At 37.2% G+C, this 25,273-nt stretch overlaps 1 protein-coding gene across 1 annotated transcript in view; it reads left to right on the top strand.

Moving 5' to 3' along the window:
- Positions 1 to 24,930, top strand: part of DISC1 (DISC1 scaffold protein) — a gene marked incomplete at both ends in the record, with an annotated part of 205,343 nt that extends 180,413 nt beyond the window's left edge. Inside the window, 4 exon segments of the mRNA XM_079549936.1 lie at positions 3,635 to 3,878; positions 9,238 to 9,282; positions 18,586 to 18,705; positions 24,784 to 24,930. Of these exon segments, the coding sequence (XP_079406062.1) occupies positions 3,635 to 3,878; positions 9,238 to 9,282; positions 18,586 to 18,705; positions 24,784 to 24,930 (556 nt within the window).
- Between the last annotated feature and the right edge of the window lie 343 nt (positions 24,931 to 25,273).

The raw sequence follows: 25,273 nt of genomic DNA, 5'->3' as shown, positions 1-25,273 counted from the left end.
CTCAAGAAGATTTTTACACAGTGTTACATTTTGGTTGAAGTTGCCCTCCATATTCCTGCACTTCCTGGTGTTTGGTGGTATTTCTTGGAAAACTACATGTGGCTGCCACTTCCTACTTGAGACTTTGCAAAGGCATCTGCAACTACAATTTCAACAGCTGCTGTATGAAGAGAGCTTACAGATAAGCCTCTCTGTTCCACAGTCATTTCCTCCTGTCTATAAACAGCTCTGTTTTTGTGACAGTTCTTTCATCATCATCAACTTGACTGAATCCAGAATTCTCCTTCCTCCTTCTATTTGTGTTGTGGATGTCTCAGGCACTCTTCAGGTCAGCTAGGCCTGCTTGTGTAGATTGTTTTTGCATGGTATTGTAGAGATAAGATCCATCCGAGCTATCCATCCAGATAAAAAATTACTTGTATCGAGTCTTGCATCTCAGTCATTTCAAAATACATCAGCTTGACAAAAGCAGCCTTGCCCTACCCTCATCCAGTCAAAATGCCATTGCTAATGCAGTGACTGCTCTCTTTCTCTCCCTCCTGTTTTTAAACTCTGTGATTCTGATCATGTCATCCTGTTTGATTTTCTTCACTGGTTCCTTCTTTTCTGTTATGTTAAACATAACAGCTAGCCTTCACTCCCTAGGCTGTTCAAGGTCTTTTTATTTGATATCAAAAGACCAATTTCCATCTGAACAACATTTGTATCCATCACTTTCCCATTATGCTTTTATGCTAGCATCTTTTGTCTTTCCTCCGTGATCAGTTTATGGAGGAATGGAAAACTTCAACAACCACAGACGTGTTTCATTGGCCTCCTGCAAATCCTTGGAATTCTCATTCACTATGATACCTCCATGTGCTTGACTGTGATTAGACTAATTACTTACTGATGTACCTAATTGAACTGTTGTACTGTGACTAATGTGCTACGTTCAGTCCACTGTTGTCTTAGCGTTTCTTTGAACATTCCTGCTTGCATCTAGCTCCTTGTAATCTGGCTAGTATTTGTACAAAACCCAGCACTTGGGACTCACGAGCCCTCTGGCACTTGGAAGTTCAGAATCATTGAGTGATTAAGGTATGCTTTGTTGTTACTGAGTCTGTATAAGTGGCTGATGGATTATGACATGTTGTGGATTCCAGTAAATAATTTCTCCCACCTCTGTTGAACTTACATACCACTTCATTAGGAATGAATACAGACAGGCATATAGCATCTGGAGATTAATACATCCTAAAGTATTTGTAGATATAGGAATAAAAAACAAAAACAAACTCAATCTTGATCCATTTTTTTGAAGAGTTGCATACATGAGAAGCTCTCTTCAACATAGGTACCCACAGACTTTTGACTTCCTAGAGACTGCAAGTGTGATTTTACTATGTATGCATAGAAAAACTCTGAAATTCACTTGACCTTCCATACCTGATATAAAATGTATAGATTTTTCCTTTTGGGGCCAAAATAATTTGTAATGATTATTTGTTCTTTCTTTCTTTGTCAACTATTTACAGCTTTCAAATAATTTCCATTGTAATAGTGTTTTTGAAAAGTGCTTCTAAACACTGAATTTTGAAATGAAGACTAAAAGGTGCAAAGTCTTTGGGCTTAGGTAGACCTGTAACATCCAAGCCTATGTACGTTTACAGATTTCAGTTGAAAAATTCAGTGTAACATCATTTAATAATTTTTGGTGTCTTAGTTCAAGAGTTGTACTAATGCAATGATAAAACAAAGGTGCCTTTGAAATAAGAGCAAGCTATTAGAGGTATATTCAGTAATTGCTGATTAATAAAACAAGGATAAAACATAACAAAAAGCATATTGACCAAGGAGCTGAGTCAGCGATGAATAAGTGCAGCCCAGGCACAATAACTTTTATGTATGTTGTTCATCTTTTCCACTGCGTATATCACATGTATCAGTGTCTCTGTCCCAGTTTTGTCAATAGAGCTCTTCATTAAAATGAAGAGTCAAAACAAAGCTAGTCACTGAAAATTATTATTCAGGTTTGTAGTGTGTCTTGAACCTTTTATAATTTGGCATATATAACTGCAAACAAACTTCGGCAAAAAGCAAGTAAATGGGCGTATGCATATCTGCAAAGAAATGTTCGCTGTAACCATGATGGTGTGACTGACAAGTACAGAAACAGTGGGGGTTATCTAATGTTTCTGGTTTGGGAAGTAAAATGCTACCTACGTAGAACTATAATCCAATCAAGAGTTTTTTTTACTAATTAGTGACACTCTGAACAAAGTGAGGGAAACCAGTTCGCAGACCTCATGCTGCATGCTGCATTCAATAGCCACTGGTTCTGACTTATAAGACCAGATCAAATACCTCATCTTATGGAGCCCAGTTTTGCTTCAGTCTCAAAATACTGCTTTGTGAAATGTACCGCTTGGCATCTTGAGTTTGCAGAGTTTAAAAATGTACCTTTGTTAGATTAATGAATTCATTGTAAGCAGTGCAGCTCCTTTATCCCTCATACAGAATAAAAGATAAGCTAGTATTTAATTTGGTCAGAAAATTTAAAATCAAATAGTTATTTTCCTTCTTTTAATCAGTTTTAATTGCCTACTATTATATTGCAAATTGTATAATTTGAAAAGCACTGAGAAAAAGTTTTGTGGTTATTAGATATTAGTATTCAAATCTGCCTGGAAGTGTGTATTGCCATGGGAATCAGTGCTTCTGAATACCATTCCAGGCCATAACAGTGATATTCTATATTTTTGCAGGCAACTTAATCCTTTGGTTCCTTAGAGACAAGATGTATTAAATGGAGATGTGACCACATCTCTTAAGAGCAATGTGATGTTAGTATTCTGTGCCATGTTCTGAAGAAGTGACTATTCCTAGAATTCCTTTTTTACTTCAGATGACAATATCTATTTGAAAAAATCTCAGTATTTGTAATTTACATGTATTTGTAATGTACATGTACAGCTATGGGAAATGAGTAATACATTAAAAGAATGAAGAAATTTGGTATTTTGAATTTCCTAATAATTTTTTTGTAGAATTACAGAATTAAAAAAGAAAAAACACATACACAAGAAAACCCAAAAGAACACTTCAAGGAGAGATAAGGACGACTTCAAAAGTAGAAGTCTGAAAGAGAGGGTATTACCAGCTTAATCTGATTCTCTAGGTCGAAGCATGCACATTTCTGCATAATGAAAAAGTTAGAAGTCATGGTTGTACCTATTTTCTAAACATTAGAGCTGATTTAACGTGGTAAATAATGTGATTGCTGATCCATTATCTTCTACAAGAATTCAAAAGCTGCATGACTGCTTTTGGGCTGGTTTACCTGATAAAATCAAGAAAGCGCTGATGGTGAGTGCAAGGCTTCTGGACTTGCATAAAATCAGGAGATGGTCACATGTAGCCAGTTGGAAACAACGTCTTAAAGATTTCTTTTTAATGACATCTGCTTTGCAATAAGACCACCACGTTTTTGCTTTTCAGTTTGAAATAGCTCCGTGGAAGCATTTTGATTTGCTGTTGTTTTTCCATTGTTTTTGTTTTCCTATCTAATCACAAGCAGTAACCCCAAAGTTACTTGAAATAGCAACTGTTCTCCCTGAACTGCAGTTTTATTTTCTTTTGGCTTTTATTTCAGTTGCGGGAGCCAGCTGCTTCAGAGAGTGTGGGAAGCTGACTTGGAGGCCTGTCAGCTGTTGATCCGAGGGTTTCAACTGAAAGAAACCAGTTGCTGTGGCTTTGAGGAAACGGAGAACCAAATGGATGAGCTGGAGATGACTGCTAGTGGCCCTTCTAATTCTGAAAAGAGGAAAGAAGATCACTTTCCAAAGGGCACAGAGTGGAACAATGTTTCCTGTCCCGGGCACAGTAAGCTGAAACAGGTATCTGGAATGCCCTGCAGCTGGATTTGAGGCAATAGAGCTGTTTCTTATTTTGAGAGAAAAAGTTAAATCTGGTCAGAAGGGCAGGTTAAGAATGATCTTAACATCTGTCCTCCAATATGAGATATGAATAAAATAGCTTATTATTTACTCAGAAGCCCTTCAACTCTTTTTCCTGGAACCATCAGTCTTTTCAAAATGTGGAAATTATTCAGGCAGTGAATACAGAGTGTACATAAGGGTTCAAAGGAAAAACAATTTTCTTAAAGATTCTTTAAGTATTTAACAGAAATTACCAGCTGCTCCTCATCATACCAATGAGTTTCACTGTGAGTTAATTCTGCTGACTTGTTAGCCCTCGGTTAGCTGAAGTGGGGAATGGGTGAGTTTTCCTGCTCTAATGGAGAGGTCAAAGGCTTTGTAGCTCAGCTTCCAGTTGGCTTCCAGCACATAGCCAATATTAAAAGAAGGAAAAAGTCATGGGGGTTAAAGGGTCTGAGAAATTTCTTAGAAGTTTTTGTGTTCTTCTCTGGAATGCCATCCTTACTTAAATATTTCTAACAACCTAAAATAAAATAAAATCACTGCACTGTCAAGGAAAAAAAAAAAAAAAAAAAAAAGCTGTTGAAAAGCTTTGTCACCCAATAATAGTAATGTGACAAAAAGGCACTCCAACAGGAGTTGTCAGTTTTACTACCTTGGAATTTGATTGACAAAAATTGAAAGTGTGCTTAATCGCGTGTGCTGCTAGGTGCCATTGAACTGTGCAATACATTGAAAGCTGATATCACATTTTGCATTTATTCTGGCTGAGACTTAGCAGAAAGCAAGGTGTTACCTTACTGTAAAAATCTTCCATTTGAGTAAAATTCTATTTTTAAAGTGGGGTTCATCAGTACTTGCAGGCTAGGAAAGGTGGTCTGCAGACTGAATCCACACAGAGGGCTTTTTTGTTGGAAATAGTATCTGTGGCTTTGATTTAGGTTTTTTTCTCTGTGATTTCTTTTCTTTCTTTTTTTTCTTTTTTTTTTTTTTTTTTTTTTTTTTTTTCCATATTATATCCCTGATGAGTAGGCTGAAGTAATTTGAGCAGCCTGGCTGGTTATGGGAAGTTGTGATTTCCTTTCAAAAGTGCAGCTGAGAAGCTCTGGTGGGTTCAGTGTTGTGTTTTTTTCCTGTAGTGCTCTTGAAATTTGTGCAATAGGTATCATTTCATCTGCAAGCCCAAGTCACTTACATGAAAAGTGGGACTGCTGTCCCTGGAATGACATAAAGGTAAATGAAGTGTGGTGACTTTTGGTTCCAGAGAGAGTCGCAGTAGTCAGAAGGCTGGGTTGTCGAAAGAAAGACTTACTGGTGCCTGTTTTTATAAACAAGTGGAAGCATCTAATGGAAAAACATGTATTTGTCAATATACCCTATTTGATATTATCTACAAGGCTGTGCTGTCCTTGTGAGAGGAATAACTTGATGAGGTTACCTTGTTTCTAGAATGATCCATCCCTCCAACTGTCCTAATACCTAAAGGGAGGGTTGATCATTGAAGCAAAATGAGGAGTGGCATTCCTTATATTTAGAGCTTACTGAATAGCCAGTTTCGAAAGAGTACAGCAAGGGAGTAATAATGCAAATACAGATGCCTTGGAAGGTGCAGGTAATTAATTTACTTGATGGTGAAATGCTATAGACGAAGTGTCCCAGTTCATGTCGTATCTGGCTAAATATAACAGAGAAGTGGATTTGTTTTTGTTGATGTGTATTATAAATACAATTTTGCATATAATTATGTCCTACTGTGTATGCAGAAAGGAAGAAACAAGAAGCAGAAGAATGAGAAAAACAGAATAGATGAATGGAAATGGAAATCAGATGCTGCTTTGCAGGATGGCCATTTTTCATTTTTAAATGCAAATTATCACTATATATAATTTGTCCTGATATAAAATATGCAAGGTGTAAATTCTTTGAAAGTCCAGATATGTTACCATCAAATGTGAGCACAGTTTTATTAACCATCAGCAGTTACTTAGTCATCATAACTGTTTTCTAGGACAGCACTGATATTTTTTTTCCCCAATTCATTTGTGCAGTAGACTATGGCACTGTAAGTAAGGCTTCCTTTGTAAAACTGACTGGTGAAGACTATCACGTGCTTTGGCAGCTCAGCTTACTGAAACATAATTACTCATTTGTTGGTCAAATTAAATAAAATAGGGCCAGAAAAGTTATCCTCACATAATCTGGTTTACTTAGAAATTAAGGTGTACCCCTCTCAACCACAGATACCTCAGACAAATACAATATTTTTTAAAATGATGAAGCAAAGTGATAGACAGTGGGCCTTGTTTCAGTCATGTCAAAGTCAGCTTGCTGTCTAATGTAGTTAAAATAGATTCTCGAATTTTCATACAGGCATGTACTTTCTATACAGTGACTGACTTGCTGAAAATAAGGTGCTCTGCCAATGCAGTTCCAGTTGGTCTTCTGTGAACTAATTGGACTTGTTTTTTCTCCCAAGTCTCAGAGGAATTCAAGATGGATTCTAGTTTTCATTGCAGAAATATTCCAAGCTTTTAAACTGTATGCAAATTCCATTGCCCACATTGCATGTGAGCAAGGTTAAAGTTGCCGAGATAGTTAGAGTTGTAGTTAGATATAAATAAGTACAAGTGATTTCTAAAATATGTAGTAACGTTTCATTTCTCTTCAGACATAAATGCCTGTATATTCTACTCTTTAGGAAATCTTGCTTTATCCTTTGCTTATTGGTAATGCATGTATATTAAAAAAAAGCATTTAATAACACTAGAAATATCAACAATAACTAATAAACAGAGATGTATGTTTGCTGGGACCTCCTTAACACCAAGTGTCTTGATGAATTTGAGTATGTGTGCACTGCAAGCTGGAGTTCCTGACCTATCCTTTTTTCTTTTGCTGCTGCTGTCTGGCATGCTGTGCAGTGTTCCCTCTTAATCACTATGAAGGAAAGAAACACCTACTAGATTTCAAGAAAATTGAGGTGATTAAAGTTACAAGGTAAAAAAAATAAAAATTCAGTAGTGTTAACTTTAGTAAGTCAGCATTTTTGGTAGCTTTCCTATCAGAATTCTTTGTGGATCATTTCTCTTTTTTTCACTATAACTAAAGCAAGGAAAAAGGCTAAGAGTTAGAGCTGTTTTTCTTTACTCACATCTGCGTTCTTCAGTTTTGCCACCTGGAAAGATATTTCAGAACATTTTCTTGATCGCTGACTGGTGTTGGGAAAAGGTTCTTTCATTGCAAAACGTTCATATCACTCACTGTTTTTACAATAAGTAAAAGTCATATTAAATGGACAATTGTGGGGGGAAAAAAACGTAATGTTCAGGGTGATGTCTCTCATTAAAAAGAAGTCATCACAGTGTATGACACATTTTTCAGAATTTATTAATAGCAACCAACAAGAAAGCTTTGGTCAGCAGGCTGCAGCCCACTAACATGAATTGAGATAGCCTGTGATCCAGGAGGCAATTGTGCCATGTGTAAAGGACAAAGCCTTTAGAAAGCTAAATAAACAGTGCTCTCATTTGAGTTTTAATTAAATGTTGTGTTTGTAGAGCTTTAAATGTAATTTGGAAACTTTAAATTTAATCATCTTTTTGAATGTCAGCATTAAGCATCAGTGAAAGTCAGTGTTTGACTGTTTTCTGCATTAATCCAGGGAAGGAGTTGCTGTTTAAAAAAAAAAAAAAAAAAAAAAGCAGCTGGCTTGTATGCAATGGTCAGATCATTGCTGAACAGTCACACACATAGTTGTGCAATAAGATGCCACTTAGTTGTGAGTAATTCTGTCATAGCTATTGAGCTATTGGCAAACATTGCGCCAATTCTTTAGATACAGTTCACAGAATTGCACCAAACCAGAGAACTGCAGCAATTGGAAGAGACCTCAAGAGATCATAGAGTCCAACCCCATTGCTCAAGCAGGTACCCCACAATGGGTAGCGCAGGTAGATGTCCAGGATATGGATCTTGAATATCTCCATAGAAGGAGACTCCATCACTTCTCTGGGCAACCTGTGCCAGTGCTCCCTCATTCCTACAATGAAGAAATTCTTCTATCTTGTTAGTATGGAACTTCCTATGTTCAAATTTTAGGCCATCACTTCCTGTCCTATCACTGCACACCACCGAGAAGAGCCAGGCCTCATCCGTTTGCCTCCCAACCCCCCTTTAGACACTTATAAACATTAATCAGATCCCTTTCCAGTCTTCTTTTCCCCAGGCTGATCAGGCCCAGGTTACCCAGCCTTTCCTCATAAGCAAGATGTTCCAGGCCCTTAATCATCTTTGTGGCCCTCTGATGGACTCCATCTAGGAGATCCCCATTTTTTTTTAAATTGGGGAGCCCAGAATTGGGCACAGTATTTTAAATATGGCCTCACCAGGGCAGAGTAGAAGGCAAGGATTATCTCCCTTGACCTTTCAGCCACATTCTTTTTAATGCACCCCAGGATATCATTGGCCTTCTTGGGAACTGTTACCTTGAGACACTTCTGTCTCAATACCTGCAATGATTGCAAGTATGTTACAGTAAAATTACAATGAGAAAATGAATTCTACAGGTAAAATAAATTTAAACAATCTTTCTTCAGATAGACTTAGGAAATGTCCAATAATAACAACGATCTCATGGCAGAGTAATGACTTTATGCTTTAATATAGAAATACATATATGCTTGTGATAATAAGTATTGACCTATCAAAGCAATATCCCTATCTCAGTTTATTTAAATGTTATCAATATTGTTGTGTATGGTAAGTATTAATGCTTTTCCAATAATATTAACTGAGTGGTTTTTTTTTTTTTGTTGCTCCTCAACTGATCAAGGAAATATTGGCTAATTACTTATAGAATTTACAGATCAATTAAGTTTTGAGACAGGAACATAGTTACCACAGATTATTAATATGAACCATCTCTGGTGTTCTCTCACTTCTCTTGCCCAAAGTGACTTAGAAGATTTGTGCTAGAAAACTTCTGTAGACTTCTGAACAGTGTACGTAGATTGGTAAGAGTCTGGTAGATAAGTTTATCTCAGTTTTTCAGTTTTAGAGCCCATGTCCATGTTGGTTCTAACAGAGAAGCCAAAAGTCAGGCTTTAATAAAAAGTATTTAAATTTAACTTCAAATATTGGGTGGCTGCCACAGCTCCACTATAAACCTGACTGAAATATTTCATAGATGTGTAGTGAAATGATGTAATTGTTCACCTTATACAAGTTTATGTGCTATACCGTTTTTGTAAGTTCCATTGAAATCTTAATGTTTATACAACTTCTATCTACCATATATTTAATAACTTATATCTAACAGGTTGTTGAAGACATTTCATTTGGAGCAGAGGGTCATTTATCTGAGGTAAGTGTTTTCTAGACAGCATAAAGTGGTGATATTATACAGACACTTCTTGGGCTGAATTAAAACTAATGATATCTATTTCTATAGTGTTACCTTTGGGTAAAAATATGAGAGCAAAATCACTATGAAGTACTCAGACATTTAGAAAAATGGCATAGGCACAAATAGAGTAGTCCCATTCTTTTATTCTGTAAAAGATAATGGCAAAATTACTGTGTATTCTGGAGAGTTTATAGTTAAATTGCACTTTTCTAATGCTTTTTATACAAATGAATGACAGAATGGGTATGCTGGCGAAATCTAGGATAGATTATATTTAGCCAGCTGTACTGTAGCACCACAATAATGCTTAAGAATGGAACAAAATCATGATATTTTACTTGGCTCCTTGTGTACCACTAAAAATACCTTTATAAATCCCTTTGAATTTATTTGAGAAGTATAAAAGCATACGGCAGCAGAATATATGTCAATAGGAATTTCACCTGAATAAAAATACTGAATGTTTGTCATTTTACACTATTTTCATAAATAAAAAGATGTCAGATCCTATTCAATATATTTCAGCAAATTCCAGAATAATTGAGTAGCATGAGATGTATTTCCTATGAGAGTAAGTGTTGAGAAAAATCTGCTTGTTACTGTCTACATGCAAACTAGAAGTTCAGGTAATACTTGCATAAGGAGATTCATAGTGGTTTGTGGAGTTGTACTGTTTGAGTGTCCAATTTTGGATCAGTATGCCTTGGGTTGCAAGCCACATATTAAAGAAATTAACATCTACGCATTATGTCCAGTCAGCAAAGCAATGGCATGGGTAAATAATGCCCTATTCACCTTCCACAATAGTGCACATCCCACGTGACAAGTATGAGTTATAAGCATTAGCCCAGCAAATTTGTAAAAAATAATATAAAATGAAAATTTGCAGTTCAGGATATCTACTTCCATGATGACTTTCTTTGGATTCCCATCAAAGATTTCAATGGCTGTAGAGCAGCTGAAATGCTCCAGGAAAGAAAATCTACTGTAAAACTGAAGACTGATCAGTGATCATCTATACAAGGGGACTGCTGCATGAGAACATGCTTAAGATCCCCTGCTTAGCTATATGTGAATTCAGCATAAATAAAAATGGGAATCCTTGAGTGTGAAGGTGAACTTTGCAAAAAATGTTCACCAGAAAATGCAAATAGACTGTCTCAACCGTGAATTTTGCTGGGAGTTATAGCAAAACCGTTCAGGTACACAGTGGATGACATGAAGTAGAAGCAGTGGTCCCACAGAATAATGGTAGCAAAAAGCTCTACTGCTGGAAAGGCAAAATGAGAGAATGTGGGTGGTGATAGATGCCAAGAGAGCAAAAGATTTTCTGGAAATTGCATTTGATTCAGACCAATACAGATGAGAGGTCTGCAGAAAGCTTGTGTGCAGCAGTGACCTGCACTGAAAGCCCAGACCTTGACTGAAGAAGTTGTCCTTTTACTCAGCAGCAAATAAGCCTGGAACATGAAAGTATTGTGCATGCTGGGCTTATGAATACACCAGAGAGCCCAGGCATGGAGGGTTAATGCTGTGGAAGCCTTTAGTAAGAAATTATGGTCTTATAGTCCTCAGAGACAGAACAACTTTCAAAGTGTTGAGGGGAAAATTGCATAAAGAAAATTGAGAGCAACAATATAAAAAAAAGGAAATGGAAATGAGTTAGAAGTCCAGGCTCTCACCCACACTGCCACAGCTGGATTGATGTTGACTTATAGACAGCTCTATAAAGAATCTGTGAAACTGTCAGCACTCCATACCATGTCAAGGCTTTGCCCAAATGTTCCTTTGACAGTCTGGTCCCTAAATTTTTGTCAGTCTCCCCATTGCCTGCAGGAGGTCACTCTGTTAGTCATTCCAGATTGTTGCATCTAAGTGACTTGGGAGCAGAGATGAGAATGAACAATACTACAAGCCACCTATAAATTGTATTCAGCTATGGTGACTCCTATCACAGCAGGATGTGGATGTTAGAAAACAGTTTGGTGCTTTTGTTTCTTTTCCAAGTCCTGGCCCACTGTGAGTTTTTATTTGTGAGTCAATAAATAGCCTTATTTTCCCACAAGTGGAACTGGAATTGTCACAGTTTAATTAGATGAGCCAGTGAAGTATTTTGCATGGTTTGGGAAGTCTGCACTCAGGGAAGACCTTGAGTCTACTAAGAGGAGAACGAAAAGACTGCTGTCACACAGGCTATGTCTGCATACCTACTTTTCCAAGGATGTTCCTCTTTGGCTATAGTGGAAGAGACAAGAGGGAAAGAATTGCCAACATCAAGCTGTACTTTCGATGAGTCATTTAACATTCTCTTGTGTTGTCATATCCCTGCAGAGGAGGGATCAGTGCAAGCAAAGGGAATGTGGGAAAAGTGTGTGATTGTGGAGAAGAGATTGTTCACAGTTAGAAAACAGCTGTCTGGAAAGCTTTATGTCTGATTTATGCATATGAGAAACTAGAGCATGTTGTAGTGCTGAATTCTCCCAAATATGCACAAGTAGGCTGATGGAACAAGCCAGCAATCTGTAAGTAGAAGGTGATAAGGGCAGAAGTAATTGGGAAAAAGACTTGAACTTAGTTCTGAGAGCTATCTCCATTAAAAATAAAGTAACAAGTCATTTGAAGAAAATTGAGGGAACAATAGGTAGAAGGAAGCAGCTGATAAGTTTTGCTACTCTTCAGATGATGTCATATTTCCAGTAAAGTCTCATATCCTTTTGGTGCAGAAGAGAGCACACAGTTACAGACTGTGTCTATGTCAGAGCTTCTTTAGTGGCCCAAAAGAATTTTGAGAAGGAAAAAGTGTTACTAACAATGAGCCTAAAAGAATAATGCACAGTGTAAAGTGAACCAGGAAGACCACAGTGCACATTAAATAGTAAGCAAAAGATGCAAACTGGCAGGAGACTTCAGTGGTGAGGGACACATTAGGGATAGCTGAAAGAAAGCATCGTATGTTTTCTAATAAGGGTTAATGAGAGAATAATAAAAAGAGAACAAAGTGCAGATTATTTTTCTTTATTTTTTTACTTTCGTTTTTTTTTTTTTTTTCTAGAAGTAATAAATTGTGTCCATACGTATGGAATATTCTTAGTATTTACCTGAAGCTAGCAAGAGAAGATCATGGTAAAGGGTCTGAATGTAAATGAGATGCACTCAAGTCAGGCTAGTCTGATGAAATTTTTTCTAGAATTCATAGGAATCAAGAAAAACAATCTCCAAACCATTAACAAGGCTCTCTGGGAACTCCAAATGAAGGCTGAAGTCCCAGGAGATCAGTAAAAAGCAGAGCTGGTATTTGCCTTTAAAAAGGAGATAGACAAGGAGTCTGTGCACCAGTCAACATAACTTCAATTAGGATTGGAATTCCAAATGTTCTTGATAAATTGAAAGAGTAGCCTGAAATCAATATGATAGATATATTAAAAGACAGTTGCAAATTACAGTTGGAGAAGAAAAAAGTTATGTTTATGTATACAGATGGCAAATAACAGCTAAGATGGCAATATTGCAGAGTTGGAAAGGAGGGTTATAATGGACTACAAATAGAGTGGGATTCATTACCATGATCCTGTTGCAACAAAAAGCAAAAGTCATTTGCAACCTCATTAACGGGAATGACAGTTGTAAGAAATAATTACTGTGCTTAGTTGAGAATGTCAGAGCCTCCACATGAATACGACATCGGTCTGCGCACCTCTCTATGTGGAAGATAGGGCATGCTGGAGAAAGGAAGAAAACCTATAGGAATAAAATGTTCATTAACTAGCCATTCATGCCATGATGCTAGGATGACTGTGGTCAAGAGTAAGAGGCGTTATTTTCGGAGTCTGAGATTAGGCCTGCTATCAGTATCTGCTTTGTCCTCCTCATCTACAACACCAGCCCCTAGCAGTGCACTCAGTAGGAATTCTGGGAGCAGGGCAGAGGCAAAGGCTTCTTTTAGCTGTGCTTTAGACACTATGGCTATGTAGCTCACTAACTGAGGGCGTACACACACAGCCTGCATGTGACACAAGCATCTGCTCAAGCAAGACAAGCATATGGATGTTTGCATTTTATTCTTAGAAATGATTTAAGAAGTGCCCTGGCCTGACTTTCTGGAGTTTCAAGTGCTCACAATTTCCATTAACTTTGGTGAGGGGTGAGGGCAAGCATGCAGCACTTCTGCAAACAATAAGTCACTGTTCTAAGCCCTGTGCCATAACAAGAAGTATCTGTTTCCAAGGGCGGCATTTTGTAGTTATTTATGTTGCTTTAAATGATTTTACCTTTTATGGGAGTGAGAGGATTTAGTAGTGAGAAGATTATTTTTGGTAGAGAGAGCAATTTTTGGTAAAAAAAAAATCTGGCTATGATGTTCTGCAGGTCTTCTAAGGCTTTTATTTTCCAATTTCATTGGGGTGATGATACTGCTAGGTTGAAGAAAAGCAACTTCTTTTTACCATGTTCCTGTGAAGGAAGAACAGGTTTTCAGGATGTATCTGGAATCCTGCTTCTCAGTGCAGCAACCATACTAATACACACTCTAATTCCTAGCGGAATTAGATTTATCTAGCTGCTGGAACACTGATTCTTCTGTACAAAGTTGCTGAACTGAATTCAAGAGAGCATAGAAGGTATTTGCACTGGAAAAGTTGAATAAACATTTAATTTGAGTAATGCTGTTGAGGAGCTGTTGCTCATAGGTGACTAAAATGGCTGTTGAAAAGATAAAACAAAATGCAGAAGACTGAAGTGAAGCCATTTCCTCTGCTCTTAATTCAGTGCTCTAATTCTGTGCAGCAGCTGGAAAATTGTCAGCTTTTTATGTTTCTCACATCCCTGGGACAGAGAGAGGATTTCCAATTCCCACTTTGCGTGAGAAGGCAGAGGAATTCTTCAGTTAATAAAAAAAAAAACAAAACAAATTAATAAATCGCATCCTAATTTGTACCATTTCTACCTGCTTCGGGATTTTGAAGACAATCCCAACCTCCTCCATGATCAGTTCACAGAAAAATCCATAAAGCAATATTGCATCTCAGCTCTTTCCTGGCTGCTTCAATCTCTCTCCTAGCTGCTTCTTAAAATTGCTGTTAGGGCAGAAATAGCTAAAGTCTTAAGACTTCCAGTAGCTTATGGCACTGACATCACTTACAAGCTTGAATGAATTGTATCTTATTTATATGTCAAGCTGGAGGCAGAGTCCACTTCCCTCTCAAAGTGCTGTTGATCAGTGTACAGTTCCACTTTCCAATCAGGAGATGTGAATAGTGTGTGTGTGTCAGTGCCAGCAGTTTCCCTACCTACATGGACAAACATCAAACAAAAATGCCACTAGTGATATTAGTAGGCATAGAAGGCACTGAAAGGAACCTTTCCTACTTCTCTGGGTTATTGTGCTTTCTTCATATGAGGATCTGGGGGTGAGAGCTGTGGAATTAACTGAATCTTTAGAATTTTTCCAGTTTCTTTTTTGAGAGCAATGTGTTTTTGCCATCTCATGTAGAGCTCTTGGTATTAAACTAAAATTAGAGTTATCTGTACCAGTGCACCATAATAAAAAACGATTATATATAAATATAGGCCAAAATAAAATAGGCCACTCGCATATACTGTAAAATCACAATCTGTGGGATAGCCCTCCTGTGAGTTTCGCATGATGTCTGTGAATATTTTCTTGGGAAACAATGCTTTTTCTAAACTATGGAGGAACTTCTCTTTTCAGCTGAAAAGGCAGCTCTGTGCCTTAAAGGTACAAAAATAGTTTATCTTACATAGTTATTGCTATATTGAAGCTGTAGAGTTCACATCAGAAGTTTAGCATTAATGGAATGTAACACCTAAATTATGGAGTTATTGTAGTTATACCACAGAAAAGACATAGCCATACAGTTGTGATTAAATAGGCTGCAAGTGTTCGGTGATTAAACAAGTTTAATTTTTTTTTTTACCTAGTAACTTCCTGCCTCTCTGTATTGTTTGAACAATTCTGCATTGAGCACTTAGTTTTTCCTAGTACTCATTTTGTCATTTATCTTAGTTTCTAAAGTAAACAGGATTTCAGTTGCATTTTTAGACAATTCAATATGTACTTGAAATGTGCTGTAGCTTTACTATGTTTTTTACATTTGAGATATTTTACTTTAAGTGGGAATGTAAGTATTTAGCTGACAAACAAATTAATGCCTATAGTTGTAACAATTACAGAATGTTATTTCTGAGCATGTTTAATGTGGGAACAATGCAGAACCCCAAAACACAAATTTGTATTTACACAAAGCTTCGTGGCTTTGCTACAGAATGTATATTAACCCAAATTCCTTTGGGCCTGAGGGCTTGTTCAGGGCTTCCTTCCATCACTCCTGAGACTCTTCTTTACCCGACCATAAAGTTTTATTTAAAAATGAAAAGAAAATATCAATAAGATCAGAATAGGTAGCCACACACTAGTAAATGTAGTCATCCTTTTGCATTGCTGCTGTGAATTTCAAGTTATATTTTATCTCAAATTTTCAGGATTTGAGGACCTCAGAACTAGGCCATACTTGCAACTTGGAGCCTCTTTTTTAACCATGTATCTAAATGCTTCTCATCAATCTCTCTTATCTCATCTGATGGTGTAGGTCAGCGAGGGTGTAGGTCTAAAAGGCCCATTTTACCCTCTTTGTCCACTGGCATGCAGATTAGGAATGTATTTTCCACTGTGGATGTTCACAACAGGGCTAGACAAATGCAGCAGTGTGCTTATCATTTAGATTAGATGCTCAGTGTGACTCCTTGTGCTTCTGTTTACTAGACAGGAAACATGAGGACCATTTTAAACTGGAGGAAATACGTAGATCTTCTCTTAGAGCAAAGTTGTGGCAGTACTAATTCATTGAATGATTATTTGGACAAACTGTCCCACTATCAACAGTATTGTCTTGCTAAAAGCAGTAAATGGATCAGACAAAAGTATATAATAAATTGATTTTGCATGAGCTGTACTCTGCTTTTTATGTGATGCTGTAAAATACTATTTCCTCAGCATCTGTACAGGAATACTTCATTTTGCCTAAGTACACAGTCTGTAGAAAGAATCTGATCTGAATTCATTTATGGATTTTGTCTGTCAGAGCAACCCTTAGGAGTCTATGCATTAATTAAAAGTGATTGTTCCTAAATTAACTCTTCAATGATGATGTAACGCTGCATATTTTTTGTCTTGTTTTCTTGCGTGTTTGTGATGAGAGTTGTGTGAAGATCTGATTTTCTTACGAGTAACTGCTAAAGAAAAATCTCTGCTCAGAATGTGGAGGTTTGTCTAGAATGGTCATCATTTTAGTTGTGTTTTCAGAGTAGTTTTACTTACAATTTACTGAATCTTTTACAGTTTTGCTACAATTTACTGAACTTTTTCTTTCTAGCATGAGGCCTAGGTCCTTTTAGACAACTGACATCTGTTCTTGTATGCGTGTCATAGAACGATCCTTGAAAGCTTTCTGTTGATATAAATTGCCTGGGTTATCCCACTTCCTAAAAACATGTGGAGTCCTGCTGGTGTATCAAATAACAATTTAGCAGCTGGATGGAAGACTGTTCTTCATCTTCTGTCCCCAGCCCTGAAACAAGGACATTTCTAGTTGATGCAGGAAGAACATATATCTTCTCCTCCCCTGTTCTTACTTTAAAAACAATGGGGCAATTTTACTTCCATAGATTCTGTTGAATGATGTCATACATTCTGGTATCTGATAATGACTCTGAAGATGGCTGCCACGGTTCTGTGCACCAACCAGAGATTCAAACAGCTGATTCTCATGTGTATCCCAGTGTCTAATCTGTAGGCATTTGCAGCATAACCTCTTCCCAACTCACTTGTCCAGGCTTTGAGCTGAAGCTTATTGTATCCCTGTGCAATCTGCTCAATAGCCGTGTCTGGCAGCAAGCATAGAAAGGCAGAAAGGTCAGAGCTCTGTGCTGTAGCAGAGGATGTAACAGACGATGTACCAGCAAGCAGAGCTCTTCTGACATTTGACTCTATGTGCGCAATGCATGACACAAACTGTAAGGGCAGCATGAAATCAAGGAGCGGTAAATGTGTTTACCAAAAATCAGAGTGCTTCACAATGGGCAATGTTCCTCCAATTCCTAGAATGATTTCATTGACTGAAGGTTTGATTTCTCTCACATAGCCAAAGATGCCTGCTATTACATCAGCAGTTCAGTGCAAGGGACTATGAATACTTTTCCAAAGGAACAAAAGTTTTCTGACGTTTGTAGATGGCGACATGTGTGGCTGGTTTTATACATGAATACATACATATCTAGGGAAAATATAGTTATCTGGACTCCAGTTGATGAATGATCCATTTTTTTTTTCAGCATAGTTCCAGGAGAAGTTCATCTTGACACCATAGTCTTTTCCCCCTTTTTCCTCAGGGTTGGGGGCAGGCAGAGACTAGTCTCAGTGATGTACAAATTATTTGATTTTTTTCCACTCAAATATGACACTTACCTGAGTCATTTCTCAAAGAGGAAGTGAATACAAAATATGGAAGATATAAATTATCTTTGCTCAGTACATCCAAAAGCAAACAAATCTGTAGGAACCGCCTTTCTAATGGGTTCAGAATATTCAATTTAAAACAGAAGAAGCATTTGTCTATATAAAGTTGAAAGTGGGCAACCATTATTTTTGAAAATTTGTACTTGTTATACATAGTAACATAGTGTAGTTTCATCTTGTATTTCATAAGAATTTAATGTGTTTTCTCTGATCGGTTGAGCAATGTTCCTAAGTATTCTAGCCAAATTTTTCCTCAGGCAGCAAGTATATTTTTGTTGTTATATGAGATGCCAAAAGTGACGCTTCATGAAATGCTGAAATGGCCTCAATGTGTAAATCATATTTAGAAAAACAACCTAAAATTTAGGAACCTAAATGGTGTAGTCAGCGTGAGCTTTCCCTCCCCTGCTGTGGTGAGACAACATGGAGGAGAGAGAGCAGTTCAGACTTCACACTCCTTTAATCCTGTGCTGAAAGTGAGATCACGGCTTCTTTCTGATGGGAAATAGACTGAGATGACAAGCTCGTTTCAATCCATATAAATCAACAAATTACTGTATAGTAATAACTTTTTATCTCTTTAACTTGGATTAGGTTTCAAACAATATCTTAGCACTTCAAAACATCATATCCCCCCACTAATATTTTATTTTCACCCTTAGTTTGATGCAAATATTAGATAGAAAAGTACAATTGGCAATAAGCATGATTTCTTTTTCCACTATCTCTAGGAGTTCTTCATATTTTCTGCAGAGCTGGGGGAGAAATGTGAAGCAATAAGTGAGAAACTAGTGCATCTGGAAGACCAACTGCAATCTTCAGTCTGCAGAGTTGATGAAGGTATAATTCATATCCTTTTTGATATATCTATAGATAGTATCGACCTACGTAAGTACGTATGATGCAAAATACTTTCAGATTCAAATGGGGTAGTAGTTCTTAATGCAGATTAGTATTATACTAAGACAGATATAACTGATTGTTTTGCTGAAGTGAAATTTCTTGTTGTAACAAGTCGTCCTACAGTGCATTCTCACCATGGTCTGATCTACATTCAATTGATTTAAACTGAAATTATTTCTTTGTTAATTGAAATTAGGCATCGAAATGCTTTTACATTTTCAAAGGATTGCTACAGTCCTTTCATTGGTACTGCCCACATAAGTGAACAACTACCAAAAACTGCTTGAATACAAGCATCCACATGCATACCTTTGTTGGCATGATTTAGTTAAATTGTACATCGTTGACTCAGGCTGTGTATATGGTCAGGTGTAACTTGGCTTTTCTTTCCCTTTTGAAAAAACTTGCCAGCACAGGCATCATACGGTATCCTATGCAATCTAATCTGCCTCTGACACTCCAGTGCAAGTAGCTGGATGAGATATATTATAAAACACTCTTATCATTTTCTGTGCTTCATCTGTTTGAAGACTGCTTAACCTTTACAGGGGCATTTGTTAGGCCTTCATCTGTGGAAATTTTTCAAAATTTAATGGCATAGAATATTTCTCTCATTTACGACTTCCATAAAAACGTACCACAAATGAGATTTTGTTCTTCTAAGACAGGAAAAAGAGAATAAGAACCAAGAGATCAAAGAAGATTAGAATATTCAGTTACTTTTTACTGGAAAAGAGGTGGTAGATGAGTGGATAAGGAAGAAGAATGAGTGCATTCATGTGATGAACACAGTTGCCCTTATAGAAACCTGAAGGTGAGCTCAGGTAATGATGGTGCTAAAAAGTACTCAGTTCCTCCCAAGGTGAAGTGAGCAGTCATGCAGGAAAAAGTGCAGCGCAAAACTAGAAAAGAGAATCAGTAGAACTTGTGAAAATACTACCTTGTTTTCGGTAACTGAGCATCTATTTCTAGCTGTGGCTAAGTATGGAGAGGAGAAATCCAGTTACTAATTTGTCAGCTACTTCAAACCTTTCTTTTCAAAGCATTTCAATGTACCAAAATACTTCTTATTGTACTTATCACAAGGATAGCTTCAATATTCTGTCAATCATATTTGCAGCATGTGTGCTCTGTTGCAGCTTTTCCCCTCCAACATTTCTTATAAGCATTCTTTTCAGAGAAATCCGTGTTTATCTATCTTGTGTATATGCACAGCATCTACTTCCTTCCCTCCATCCCTTACATATGTTTCCTCGCAAATGAACGTCATTCTTTAACTCTAGTAGAACACTGAGGTTTAGATTGATAGGTTTTTTTCTATTGAAGTTTATATTCAGACCTGTTTACTAAGATAGGTCTGATCGTAGTTAGTTTGCTATGCAGAGTGCATTAACTCAAAAAAAAAACCCTGCATTTTTTATTTGTGATGAAGATACTCTGCAATTACATAACGTAGTACTTAGCTGTATTTTCTATGGACCCTGTACATTTCTTTGTAGCTGCTGAAACTGCAAAAGTAAGCTGAGAAGATTAAACCTAATCATTGGAAGTTGAGAAGAGTTGTAGATTAAACTCATTCTTAGCCAAAACTGTCTGATACAGATCTGGTGTCCTGTATTGGTGAAATTCAGCTCACATTATCTAAATAAAGAAATGTACAACCTGTGATATCTTGGTTCTCCTAGTAAGAACATAAGCTACAAAATATGAAATTATGTTTCAAACATAGGGACATACAGACAAGCAGTTCAGCAATTCAGCTACCGCTCATTAACATTCAGTTATTATTTCAGAAGTAGTCCAGACCAACATGCATAAAATGTTACCATCTGGCACATGTAATCACTGTGCTGTACTTCAAAAAGGAATGAGAATAGCTACCACAACACTACAGACCTATAGACTGGATTTTTTTTTATGTTTTTTTGTTTGTTTGTTTGTTTGTTTTTTAATAAAAACTGCCCAGAGTCTGTAAAATAAACATTTACTCATTAGTAACTCGCTTATATTGCAGGAACCAGCACTGAGACTGGTGTCAGTCATTAGTATCAATAGATTGCCCTTCTCGTCCCTCTAAAAACTATCTTACATATACCTATTACAAACTGCAGTAGGTAAAAAAATCTAAGGGGCTACAAGAATGTAGATTGGTTCTGTTGTCTTCTAAACACTTCTACAGACCCCACTGAGAAAAATAAATGCTCTTGAGCCATTTGCCAATGTTATTGTGTGTTATAGCTTTGATTAATAATTAAGTTTGTATTAGAAGAAAAATCCCAGATGTCATTGTTTTTCATTCTGCATTTTGATGGCATGAAACACTTAATTCAATCATGCTGCTAGTTGTAATTGCTAGCACAACCTGCACAAAAGAGAAATCTAGTGGAATTTCTTGGTCCTAAGTATTTGCACAAACCCACTCAGAATTCTCAGTTTATACAGAAGCTTTTCATGGTAAATATTAATCTGTACTTTTGTATAAAAAGCATCAAACAATGAAGAGGAAGGAGGAGAAGAGTTCATCTCTAGCACTATGATATATTTGCTAAATTCAGTGTAGTATAGACAAATAAACCCACAAAACATTCAATTACAGTTAATCATTGGAAAGTGTAAGAAAACAGTCCACATCATTAATTAGGAAAACCAAAGGAGGAGAGGTGACTCATTCTGGTGTCTGCAGAGCTGATGAGAGGTGTTACTTTCCTGACAGTAAAGGCCTGGAATTCCCAGTAAAATTAAATGGAGCCTATATTGCAATTTCACAGTCATTTTTGTTCTTAATTAGCAGTTGCATTTTGACAGACAACTTGAATGCATGTAATAGATCTTCCCCGTGAAAAAGCTTTTGTTGGAAGAAGAGCTGGATGGACTATTACTTAAAAGCCATGTAAAATCTCCATATCTCAACATAAATGAATGTTTTAAACAGTTTTTCTGAAAATAGAGTGTTGTGCCTAAACGTCCATTAGGCACTAGAAATTACATTGCCAGTCTTTCACTGTTATGTGACAGACTCTTGTGTATAACTTGCTTTACACCAGTATAGATTTTGCACAGAATCAGTGATACAGAATTCAGTCCTTGACTGTACTTCACTGAACAATCTCATCGAGTGAACCTGTAAGTAATGTTGGGATCCCACAAGAGTGAGGATTGCCAATGGTATGCTCTTAGATTTTTATTTTGAATGACAGGAGAAATGGTCCATCGTGGTGTGTCACACTGAGAGAACATGGTTACACCTTCCTTGTTCATGCTGTGACAGAGGTAGGTCAGTGCTTTTCCACCCATGCACTTGGTTGTCTTCTGTATCTCACTAGAGCAAGTGTTTCAGAGACAGCTGTTATCCAGATCACTGGAAAGGCAAAGTTTTTAAAAATGTTTTGGTGATTCTGGTTTTTGTTGTTGCTGCTAAGCAGGAGTGTTGAGTTATTTTGTAGAACTACGTCTTACAGCTGTGAAAGAGGGAGACATGAATGGAAAAAGGAAGTGGAATATTCTTGATGTGGATTCACTACCGTTGTGGTGTGAGGTGCTCTCTTCTGCCACTGCAGCACTCAGCTACTAAAAACAAGAAAAATACGTAAATAAAAACTGTTTCTGATTTTTTTCTGCTCTTAATTTGCTTTCCAGATGTCCAAAATTGCTGTTATTCTCTAAAATCCCGTAAGATTAACTTCCTTTATCTCAGCCCTAGGACAGCCAACTACTCAGCTGTCTTTCCAAGGTCTTTTGTCTTACAATATACTCAGTTTCTAATATTTCCTATAGGATGACAATTGTTTTGTAATATCTACTTTTTGTCTCTTTTCTCTAAACATCTGTGCTAGGAGACAGAAGATATGCTGATGAACCAGTGGCCCCCCTTTTTTTTTTTCACTAAAAATTAAGCAACTCTACAATCATTAGACAGACAATCATTAGACAGATCTGCTTTTATCTTCTTGACAATCATAGATTCTGCTATGATGTGAGTTCAAATATCCTTCTTCAGGAGGATCTTGACAGATCTTTCACAAGACTTTTTCTAAAGAGAAAGTCAAATGGGCAAAAAGCTTCAAGACTACATTAGAGTAGCATTGTTATTGCTGATAATGGATTGGATTTGTATGATATTGTTTCCAAGTACTTTAGCTTACTACTTGTGCTACATTGGAGATATTTTGCCAATTTTTCACTGGAAGATAACAGAACCAGAACATATTCCTTGCTGAAACTTGTTCAGGGCTACTGCCTTTGATACTGGCTCAACATCTGCAACACTGGATAGAGAATTTAAGCATGAGGGGGGCATTTACATATGGACCCATGCAAATGCATGTGTTTGTTTTTTGGTGGGGGGGGTTGTTTTTTTTTTTGTTTTTCATTTTTAAAATGAGCAAAGCTGATGATTAGACATAACCTCTGTAACATGGATAGAAATTCCATGCTTAGCCTTATGTCATGTATTTTTCCTAGCCATAAGGACTTGCTTGATAGTTACGGATGTACATCTAACTGTGGAGCTATGAGTAACACCACACTGTTATTGAAACGCAAAGAGTTTATTGAATCTTGCTGTAGGTAAGACTAAGCAGTCATTGCTCTCATTGCCCCCATCTTTCTATTGGTTAAGAGTTTATTTTCCCACCTATTTTTTTTTCATCCTCCAATTTTTCAAATGTTTCAATTTTCCTTTATACCTGAAAAGAATTTTGTAATTGCTTGGGATATTACAAATAACAGCATGTAGTCAGAGGCTGCACATCAGAAGTAATTAAATTTCTGAGGCTGCATGGTGTTCATATGTTGAAGAATTTTCAGCAGAGCCTCTTGATTGAATTGCAGAGTGGTAGACAGTCCAGGAGCACTTATAAGAGAATAATGATGTTTCTTACTTCAGAGAAGCTGTGAGGCATAATTGATTTGTCCTTGTATGGTGTTTTGAGATCCTAGGATAAGAAGTTACTGGGTGCTGCTGTGACTGCCTGTGAGTAGTCAGAGACAGAATCTACTCACCTTATTAGAGCTGTCCAGAAATTAGAAATATGCATGATTACTCCTGGTGAATGAATTAAATCATCATACTAAAAACGTACAACCACACAGAGATGAAATTTTGAGGAAGTGAAACAGAACCAAAAGCTGCCAAAAGGGTTTTCAGAGGCCTGTAACTACCTGAAGTAGTGGTATTTTTGAATGGTTTTCCTGTGGTTTGGTGTAGTCACAATTTTTCAAAGGCAGAAACTCACGTTTTATGATTGCATAACCTGAGGCCATCTTTCTTTTGTTGACATTGTGTTGACATCATGTTTGGGTAAAACAACATTTCATAATGGATGGTCTCCATAAAGGATAAAGCCTGTCCTTGTGCATTATTCTTCCTCTGCATTGTGTTTTTAAAGTGAGTTGTTTTGGTGTCAACCTGTTTCATTCCTCATGAAAAAGTGCATTTTTGATTCTCTTGTAAATCCTCCAATTGGTGAATTACTTCTAGAGCTGAGCTTATTTTTTTTTCCCTTGAGCCTTTCACATTTGCAGTTTGGGGTCCTTGCCCTGTAATTGTATCTGTACATCAGGGAACACTGGCTTCAGTATGGTTGGCCTTAGCTTTCATTCACAGAAATGTGGTTGTTGGTTTGTGTGTCCAGCTTCAAAATCCACCCTGTATCCAGCAGGAAATCAACAGTTTGTGTGGTTGCCTTTTCAATATAGCATCGTCTCCCTCCTTCCCATGAGAAGGGTATCCAACCAGTATCTTCCCTTCCCTCCCCATTTTATAACTGCTAAATAATGCTACTTGAGAACTTTGCCTGTTTTTTTTTTTTTTTTTTTTGTGGGTTTTTTTTTTTTTTTTTTTTTTTTGAAAGCAAGTGAGATAAATGTATTAATATTTAATCTAAATAATTTGGAAGAACTTGAAGCTACAATTAGATAGCCATGGCCATCTGCTCTGAGCAGAGCAGCCATTTATTAAATAACTTGGAAAGAGAAAAGGAGCTGCCAATCACCTATAGAATTATTCCTTAATAAAGCTTGCACAGTCTCTGCAGAGGGAGATCCAGGTGGTGAAGGAGACGCTCCAGACCATGCTGCTGCAACTTCAGCCAGCCAGGGAGGCAGGGGACGAAAAAGCTGGAGACTTCCTCTGTGACAGCTGGTGTCCAGGAAAGCAGGACTCGAAGGAATAATGAGCAGAAAGAGCTGGTAGGATGACATTAATACACAAAGGGCTGCTTTTAGTAACTGAATACTCTTTTACCAAGCCTCAGGGATCTCTTCCCTCCCTGCATAACTAATAACTAAATCAATTATGGAGAAACAGAGCCTGGAGGTCTATCATCAGAAGTATTCTACACAGCCTCGCATGTTTTGGCACAGATTGGGAAACAGCTTTCAGAGCAGAGCATCCCTTGTAAATGTGTAGATTACAAATTGATACATTTCAAGTGAGTCTGCAAAGTTGCCTTTAATGTCAGTGAAACGTTCTCCTTGAAGACTTGTAAACAGTATCTGTCTTCCTTGCTCACGGAT

The sequence above is a fragment of the Tetrao urogallus genome (genome assembly GCF_951394365.1).
Source record: "Tetrao urogallus genome assembly, chromosome: 2".
In the NCBI taxonomy this organism is placed as follows: domain Eukaryota; kingdom Metazoa; phylum Chordata; class Aves; order Galliformes; family Phasianidae; genus Tetrao; species Tetrao urogallus.
This window is presented reverse-complemented; position numbering and strand designations above follow the sequence as displayed.